The following is a 9,354-nucleotide window of genomic DNA, read 5'->3' on the forward strand; positions in this document are numbered from 1 at the left end:
AGGTGGCTAGGAGAGGAAACAGCATATATACTCAATGGGATATAGACATCTGGAGTAAGGAGAGAAGGGGGACACGGGAAAGTGGAAATGTGAGTGATGGAGGAGAGGATGGACCATGGCAGGGAGTGTAGTCAGATATAATACATTTTCTTTTTTACTTCTTGCATGGGGCTGGGATTGGATGGCCTGTCTGGGACCATAGGGCCAGGTGGACGCTAGGTAAGGGGTGGTATGTGGGTTTGGGTCCTCTTGGCACCAAATCTGTAGAACTGTCTGCTGCACCACTCAACTACCCTTCAGCAGAGACAGAGTGAAAGGAGAGAGAAAATATAGCTCATGTTAGTAGAGAAGTATGAATGGAGGGAGTTGCAATCAGAAATGGCAACAGTGGAAAAATATGGAAGTTACTTTTGTGATCGAGTTATCCTTAAAAATGTGATCCACCTGCAACAGAGCTAGTGGTATTGGAACACAGAATGAGGCATATTTTTTATTATTGTTATTTTCTGGGGGGTGTTACAGGGCAAATGGAACTGGGGGCCCTCCTGGGGCCACACAGTTGGGTGATTGCTGGGTGTCGGAGGCTGGATTTGGACCTGGGTGCTCCTGGCTCAAGGTCCAGTGATCTGTCTGCCACCCAGCCTCCCCTAATATTATATTTTATTTTGGGTCTTTTTTAAAATTTTTTGTAGGGCAATTGGTTTGGGGTGGCTTGCATGGGGTCACACAGCTGGGTGATTGGTTAGTGTCTGGGGCCAGATTTGGGCTTGGGTGCTCCTGGCTCCAGGGCTGGTGCTCTGTTCACTGTGCCACCTGGCCATACCTATTATTATTATCATTATTATTATCATAATCATTATTATTATTTTTTTATTAAATTTTAATTTTAACTTTTCTCTGCCCTCGCTTATGTGGGTCTATATTTTCTTAGGGGCAGTTTACTCTTAAACAAGAAAATTTTAGTAATGCATACAAAAACATTTGTACCAAATAAGAATAAATAAACAACTAATAAAATTCACTTTGAGTGATTTAATCATTTAGATTAATGTATAATGTTTATATATATATGATATATAAATTAATTTCAAAATCTATATGAAGATGATGTCTCTAGCCAGAGAAAGAAGGGAAAAATTAAAAAAATGTATAGTATAGTTTCACCTTTCTGTTTGTGAATGTATTTATGGCCAATTGTAGTCATCTCTAGAATTGAGAATTGGAGGAAAGAGAAAAGAGTGAAAAAAATTTATGTGATAATTTTATTTTATATTTCAAAAGAATACTATATTCTACATAATACAATTCTAGTTTAATGCTTAGTCTTTTTTCCATTTTATGCTGTGGAAATACTAGTCTTAATTCTTAAGTTATGATTTTTTTTGAACAGGTAGATAAGTAAAATTGTTGCAGTACAACTAGTAAAACAAGATATACCCATGTGTGCACCTAATAAAACTTTTGTTGAGACCAGAATAGTTGGGGGCAGCTAGGTAGTGTAGTGGATACAGAACTTGCCCTGGAGTCAGGAGGACCTTAGTTTCATCCTGGTCTCAGATATTAATAATTGCCTAGCTGTGTGACCTTGGCAAGTCACTTAACCCCATTCCCTTAAATTGAAATGAACCATGGTATTGAAATAAACCATGAGCAAATAGATATATCAAAAAAAGGAGAGGGGTAAATAAACCTTTGTCAAAATAAAGCCACTACAGGATATGGATAGGAATATGAATGTGGCAATATATATATATATATATATATATATATATATATATATATATATACATACATTCATATATATGATTTATTCCTATAAGGTTAATATGTCTACATGTAAGATCGCATATATGCATATGTATGTATATTTATATTTTGTGTGTAAGTATATGGATTACAGAAATGTGTATATGTATAAACATATACACATGCTTAAGACTAACATTACTAAATGACAAACCATCATATCACAGAAATCACAATTAGTTTAAATACTATGCATATTATATATACATATATTCATATATGTTCATAACTTTTATTTATATAAGTTATTTATATGCATATATGTCTATATAGGTTTTGTATATATGTAGAATTATGGAGCTGCTAGTTCTATATATAGATGTATATATATATATATATATATATATATATATACACACACATATATGCACACAAATATATGCACATAGAGATATATTTTTCTATGTTTAATACCCTAGACATATTTTTGGACAATTGTTTTCTCCTATGAAATGTGAATTCACTGAGGACATGGATAGTCATTCAAAGACATAGAAAAAATTGTTTTTCATTTAGAGTGCCTCACACATAGTAAGTACTTAATTAAATGCTTACTGTTTGACCTATTAGCTGACTTCCTTTATGAATAGATTGATCAAAAGAAGAAAAAGGTAATTACAATCAAGGTCTTTACTACTTAAAGTTACCATTTAGTCACTTCTTAAATGGAAGATTTCATGTTCTTCATCTGTAAACTATTGGAAAAGAGTCCTGAGAAGAAATCCAATGCATATTTACAAAAATATTCTGAAATATTTACACACTTCCAATTCCTCAATCTTCCTAAAATATAAAACATAAGTTGATGTCACAGTCCTATTGAAAATGTGAAAAACTGAGCCAAATGAAAGAAGACATTTTTTATGGAATCCTGAATCCTACAATTTATTAGGAAAGATCTGGGCTGAAGTTCTTTAGTTGTTGCTTGGGGATGTTCCTCTTCATTTATTATCATTGTGCTATAAAAAGCTAAGGAACCACAATGATTTCCAGACTGCAATTCCATAGAAATTCATTTTGCTGGATATTGTTTGAGTGTTGGGAAGGGGCTTCTGGAGACTGAATTTTGTAACATCAGCCTCTTCCCAAGTATGATTTTTAGGATTACCCAGAGCAAGGTGGTTGGTAGACCCTTTTCCTCTAGTTAGTTAGTCTTCATTGCTTTTTTTATTTTCATCTTTGAGTGACGTAGTGCTGAAACAACTTGGCTACCAATTTCTTTCCATTTCCATTTCTATGACCAATTTGGGTTGTCTTCTATGAAAGTGAAGTATTTGTATTTGGGCATATGCCCGTAGAGTGGAAAAAATGGATCTTTTGGGGCACTGGTTTTCATTCATCTTTGGGATAGTCACTAACATCAAGGATATTTAGGCAAAGTATGATTTCAGCTTTGAATGTGTGTATATATATATATATATATATATATATATATATATATATATATATATATATATATATACGTATATATACATACATATCCGTGTGTATGTGTATAATGTCTTAAACTGAAATTATTTTATATTAGAAGTTTATATTATTTTATTTATATTATTAATATCACATATAGATAATTATGCTGCTATAATAATGATAATAATGAATGACCTTGTATCATGTCAAAAGATGTGGGTATTAGACCCAAATCTACCACTTAATGTGTCTATGGATGCATTTTTAGCAATATGTTGTGTCCTCCTATGCTGGAGAAAGTTCTGGAAGTTCTTTGTTTTAATAAATTAGATATTGGAGTTCAGAGGAAATTGCTATTCAAATAGAAGTGATCATCACATGAATATGTGGGGAGACACAAAATTGTGCCATGTACCTAGTTTGTGTAAAAAAAAATTCACTTTTTATTTTCATGTTTCCTTCATTTTCCAGCATACTATTTACCAGCATAGAGGAACATACTCTGTTAACATAGTCTGTTAAAAAAATGTAATAAGGAAATGGAAAATTTTTCTTTAAACTGAATGAATATATGAAACAAATCTGATGATTTATGAAATTTCTTATTCCAATAAACTCCCACCTCTGAAATTTTGTGACTTTTCTTCCTTTCTTATTCATGGTCAAGCATGGTCATTATTGTTACATAGTAAGCTAAGAACTTTTACTATATCTATAAACAGTTTAAAGAATACTAAACACAGAAAAACAGATAATAAACTCAGGGTATCAGTTATCCTAAAGAAATAGTATTAGTTGATATTTAGAAAATTGATGGGCTAGTAACATACATGACTACTAGATTCATTATGGGTTTCCAAGAAAAATTAATATAGTTTGGGTATATGCCTAATGTTTTCAAGTTTATAGGGTAGAAGAAAGAATTAATCTGCTATAAAATATTCCTTTGTACCATTGATAATGACCATGAGTCATAACAACTCTGTATCCTCCATTCATAAAATTCTCCCTCCACCTTAACATTTTCAAGCTATCTAGATCAAATCCAGTTATTTGACACTGGGCAAGTAGTTAAACACTATTGCTTACATCCAGCATCATCTCCAGTCATCCTTATTCATATCTATCCACTGGAGCCATATGACTCTGGAGGAGAAATAAGGTTACTGACTTAGCACAGCCCTTCCCACCCACCCCAACTCAAATCTAATTCATATAGTTGTCATGGCATCATCTCCTTGATGTCATGGTCTTTGAGAATGAAGGACAAACATTATCATTCCCTTTCATATCCAAACTCCAAGAACAAGCCATTTATTCTAATTGTCTCCTTTCCTTCTTGTTTATGACTTGTCAACCCTTTACATCTAGAGTTGATTATCCTCACTCAACTGAAAATGTTCCCTTCGAGGTTACCAATGATTTCTAAATTGCCCGTCTAATAAACTTTCTCAGTCTTCATCAATGTTGTTGTCTCTGTGCCAAAACATGCTATCCACCCATTTTGTTTAGATAATTTCTTCCTGACTGCTTCTCCTTAGTTTCCTTTGCTGCTTGGTTCATCATGCTTATCACGTAACTGAAAGTGTGTCAAGTGTTTTGGATACCAAAGGAAATCAGAATTGCTTCAAGATACTAAATTGATGAAATTTGTAGCAAGAAGGACATTTCAGTTTTGCTATAAATGATCTTTGGTGGCAGAGAGACTATACATTAATATGGCTTCCTATTTACTGGTGTTTCATCTTCTATGAAGTCTACATAGTCTAAATAATCAATTTGATTTTGTCTCTTTGTCAATTGTTCATATTTATACAACAGATAAAATATTTGAATTAAATGTTGTTCCAACTTTTTACTAATTAGCTGGAATTTGTTTTATTCAGAATGAGGAATAAAAATCTTCTGTAAGTTGGCATAAAGTCATGAGAATTGTTATCTCCTGTTAGGATAATCCATTTGAAATCTGTGTGCAACCTTTGTAAGAAGTGAACTCAAATGACCCCTTGAAATTTTTACCCCAGAACAGTTCAACATGACTCTCTAACATATAATTATTATATCACAATTCTGATTTTAAAAAACATATCAATCTTCTGTCTCCACTTCTCATACCCTTTTTGGTATGTGTGGAATTTAAAAGAAAGGATCTATTCTTGTAGAGCTCCCCAAGGGTTCCAGAATTCAGACATTTTCCCTTTTGATGATAAGATTGTAAATTAGCTCTGTTTTAGGTTACAACTAAAGAAAAATAACATTTCAGGTTTTAAAATAGAAATACAGCTTAGAAATCACTTGGCAAAGGAGAACTTTTTTATTCAAATCTTTCTTGAATTTTGTTTTTTTAAAACTCCAAAATTGAATTAAGTTTTAGTTGTTTCTTTGTTTAAATGAATGCTTGAAAAATAGACACACATTAACCAAAATACATTCAAAATATTAATGATATATGATTTTTTAAATAGAATCTATTTGTCTTTGTTAAAAGTTGTATATTTATTAATGAATTAAAATAATGAATAAACATTCAAAGAAGAAATTTATCTTGATTGTACTTTAAATATTTTCATCAGCATGAGTATTGTGTAGTTTATAGTTTTTAGCAATTGCTTGTCTGATAAAGCCTATGGACTTTTTCTCTGAATAATATATTTTAAATAATTTAATCCAGCTAGAGATTGGTGAAAATAAAAATGTACTCTATTTTCATTCAAAGTCATGGACTCCTCTGAAATTTATCCACAGTTCCCTCAGAGATTTGTGGACCCTAGTTTAAGAATTCCTCACCTAGAGAGTAGGCCTAGAACTAATGTGCCGGCTTCTCAGTCTCTTCATGGCTTCCTTCATCTCCCGATTTCTCAGACTGTAGATAACTGGATTTAAGAGAGGAGTGATAACAGAAAAAAACACTGAAAGAAATTTGTCCAGTGCATAGCTACTAACTGGCCAAGCATAGATTAAAATACTTGGACCAAAAAACAAAATCACCACTGTGATGTGAGCAGATAATGTGGACAAAGCCTTAGAAAGCCCACTAGATGAGCGATGATGGACAGTAACCAAGATTACAATATAAGAGATAAGCAAAAGGACAAAAGAGATCAATGAGAGCAGCCCACTGTCAGCAATAACAAGTAGATCCAGGATATATGTATCAGTACAGGCAAGACTCATCACCAGAGGAAGGTCACAAAAAACATCATCAATCACATTAGGACCACAGAAGGGTAAGGTTATAGCAAAGGCCATTTGACTCATAGTGTGAACAAAACCAACAATCCATGAAAGCAACACACTGCCTACTAAGATTCTCCAGTTCATTATTGTTGTATAGTGAAGGGGCTTACATATTGCAATATACCGATCAACAGCCATGACTATGAGAAGAGCCATCTCACTGCCCCCTAAGAGGTGAACTAAAAATATTTGTGCCATGCAGCCCCACATGGAGATGGTTTTTATCTCCCTGAAGAAGTCTGTGATCATTTTTGGCACGGTAACAGTGGAAAGGGTCATGTCAAGAAAAGAGAGATTGGCAAGAAGAAAGTACATGGGAGTGGAATTCAGTCGAGAGTCAAATGTTACCATGAGTATAATAAGACTGTTTCCAGCCAGAATTGATGTATAGGCCAAGAAGAATATCCCAAAAAAGACAATCTCAAGCTCCCAAGAACTGGTAAGTCCTAACAAAATAAACTCATTTAGTGTAGAATAATTCTTCAGCTCCATCTATTTGATTAAATTTCAAGACTCCAGAACGTCTCTGTAAAGAAGAAAATCTAAATTAAGTCATAATTTTGGATGACCATCCTTGAATACATGAAGATATGAAAAAAATTCAAGAAGTAAATAATAAAGACTGAAAATTCTTTGAAAAAAATCATCAAAATTGAATTAACTGAAGAAGTATTTTAAAGATAACATTGAGGAAATTTATTTGACCTAAAAATAGAGAATCAAATTAAATTGCAATTTGGATATATTTCTTGCTATGACTTCACAGATAAATTATTTTAAAAAATTTTTCATGAAAGGAGGACACATAATCATCTGCTCACTTTTCACTTCTAGCTCACTCTCATATCCAATCTCCCACAACATTGATTGTACCTCCACACCAGCCTCTTGTCTCCCCTTCTCCCCATGAATGAGCACTCTTTCCTGAATTCTATTGTTTTCCAACATCCATTTATATTTTGTCTTCTCCTACTAGAATCTATGATCTTCTAGTATTTTTATTCCCAAGACTGAGATACAGAATGCAAGACTTAGCTATAGATTCTTCAGTCTGCAAATTAAATTGACACACATACCAGCTATGCTTATTATCATAATGATTATCAATCCAAGTACTTATTATTGATTACTTAATTGATACTGATTAATCTGGGTTTACTCTTTAGAAATGTTATACTTAGATGGCTGTGTTATGCTATATTTATTTATTATTTGTTCAAGACAAATAATAATAAATCCTCAAAAACATACACTAAGTATAATGAAATACAAAGAGGTGAATATAGTAGCATAATCAGTGTAACCTTCTGTTCAGACATTGTTGCTATGAATAAAATGTCACATTTTATCTTGTTTATAACTTTGGCTTATTCCAAACTTAGAACTATACTTGTCTTAATTCACTAAGCACTATTGCAAGTTATGTATATAACAGGAGGTCAAATAGCAGAAATCTAATTCTTTCATGCACCCCTGAATTTGCAATCGTTTGCAGTCATTCTATTTGCAATTGGAAGGCATATCATTTTTAATTTCCATAAGTCCTATTTCTTACTTTCTAATCACACAACTACTTACCTCAGTTAAGACAGTCATCATCCCTTTCATTAATAAATATTTGTCAAATTGAATTTGATTATATTAATACAGTAATGATTTTTCTCATTGATTCCTATCTTAAGTTTTCACATAGTTGGAAAAATAGCCTTCCTAGGTAACAGGATTGATGCTTTCACTCATTAAATAAACAATCTCCAGTGACTGGCTATCACAAAGCAAATAAAGTGTTTCATATAATATGTTGCATTATTTACCAATGTCCTCTCAAATGGTAGCTTTATTACCTCTGAAAATATTATCAGCTCGATATGGATACATGGTTATATATATTTCCACTCACAATATTTTTCCTTGACTCCAAAGCTGCATTTCTATCATCACTCTCTACCTTAATTGTCTGAAGTCCATGTGGACCTAAATTTGTCCAAAGACCTGTCCAAAGAAATCTGTTTCTATTACTTGTCCTTTAATTTATTGTAATATTTAATATAAAATCAAAATAAATGTTTTAGTCAAGTAGTATACTCTCCATGCTATACTATTCTGAACAGTTTTGAAGATGAAATAAACAAAATGATCTTTTCCCTCAAGGAACCTAGAAGTTAAAGCAGAATTAGAGAATCGTCAAAGAATTAATTTCTTCTATATTCCTCCAGCATTGTCTTTTCTCTGTACTTTTGCATAGGTTATCCTCTATGCCAGAAGGATACTCTCTCTTCTCCACTTCCTCAGTTTTTATTGTCATTATCTTCTCTGTCAAAAAGGCAGAAAAACCCTGTGCCAAATTTAATTTTCTTTCTCAACCTCACTGGGTAAATTTCCAATAAGTTGCAAATTTCCATTGTTTCTACTTTCACAGAAGCTCTTGAACTGAATTCCTCTTCTCAATTCACATTGCTACTGCCTTCATTCAGAAGCTTATCACCTTACACTTTAAATTTTGTTGAATTAAACTGGAATTTTCAATTCTAGTCTGTAATTTCTCCAATGTAGTCTTCACATGGTTGTCAAAATATCTTCCTTAAAATTAAGTCTGGGCAGGTAATGCTCTTGACAATGTTCTCCAATATCTTCCTATTGCAAAGATAATAAAATGCAAACTGCAAGGAATGACATTAAAAGTTGCTCTTTTATAAATCCTATTATTGTAATATCCTATATTATGCATATATATAAATTTTATTATACATATATTATATACAAATATGAATATACAAATACATATATAATCAATACATAAATATACATAGAAAACTTATATAAGTATGGGAAATATATGTATAGATAGATATAGATAAGGATGGATATATATATATTACATATATGCACATACTTCCT

General features: G+C 32.3%; 1 protein-coding gene across 1 annotated transcript; it reads right to left on the reverse strand.

The window, feature by feature from the left end:
• Positions 1 to 6,006: 6,006 nt before the first annotated feature.
• On the reverse strand, positions 6,007 to 6,948 carry LOC141520203 (olfactory receptor 4K13-like). The gene has a single exon (XM_074232004.1). It carries the CDS (start codon positions 6,946 to 6,948, stop codon positions 6,007 to 6,009), a length of 942 nt encoding a protein of 313 aa, XP_074088105.1.
• Between the last annotated feature and the right edge of the window lie 2,406 nt (positions 6,949 to 9,354).

Source organism: Macrotis lagotis, chromosome 4, assembly GCF_037893015.1.
Source record: "Macrotis lagotis isolate mMagLag1 chromosome 4, bilby.v1.9.chrom.fasta, whole genome shotgun sequence".
Classification (NCBI taxonomy): Eukaryota; Metazoa; Chordata; class Mammalia; order Peramelemorphia; family Peramelidae; genus Macrotis; species Macrotis lagotis.

Excerpts from the sequence above, each read along its gene's own strand:
- LOC141520203 (XM_074232004.1), bottom strand. The coding sequence starts at position 6,948 with ATGGAGCTGAAGAATTATTCTACACTAAATGAGTTTATTTTGTTAGGA.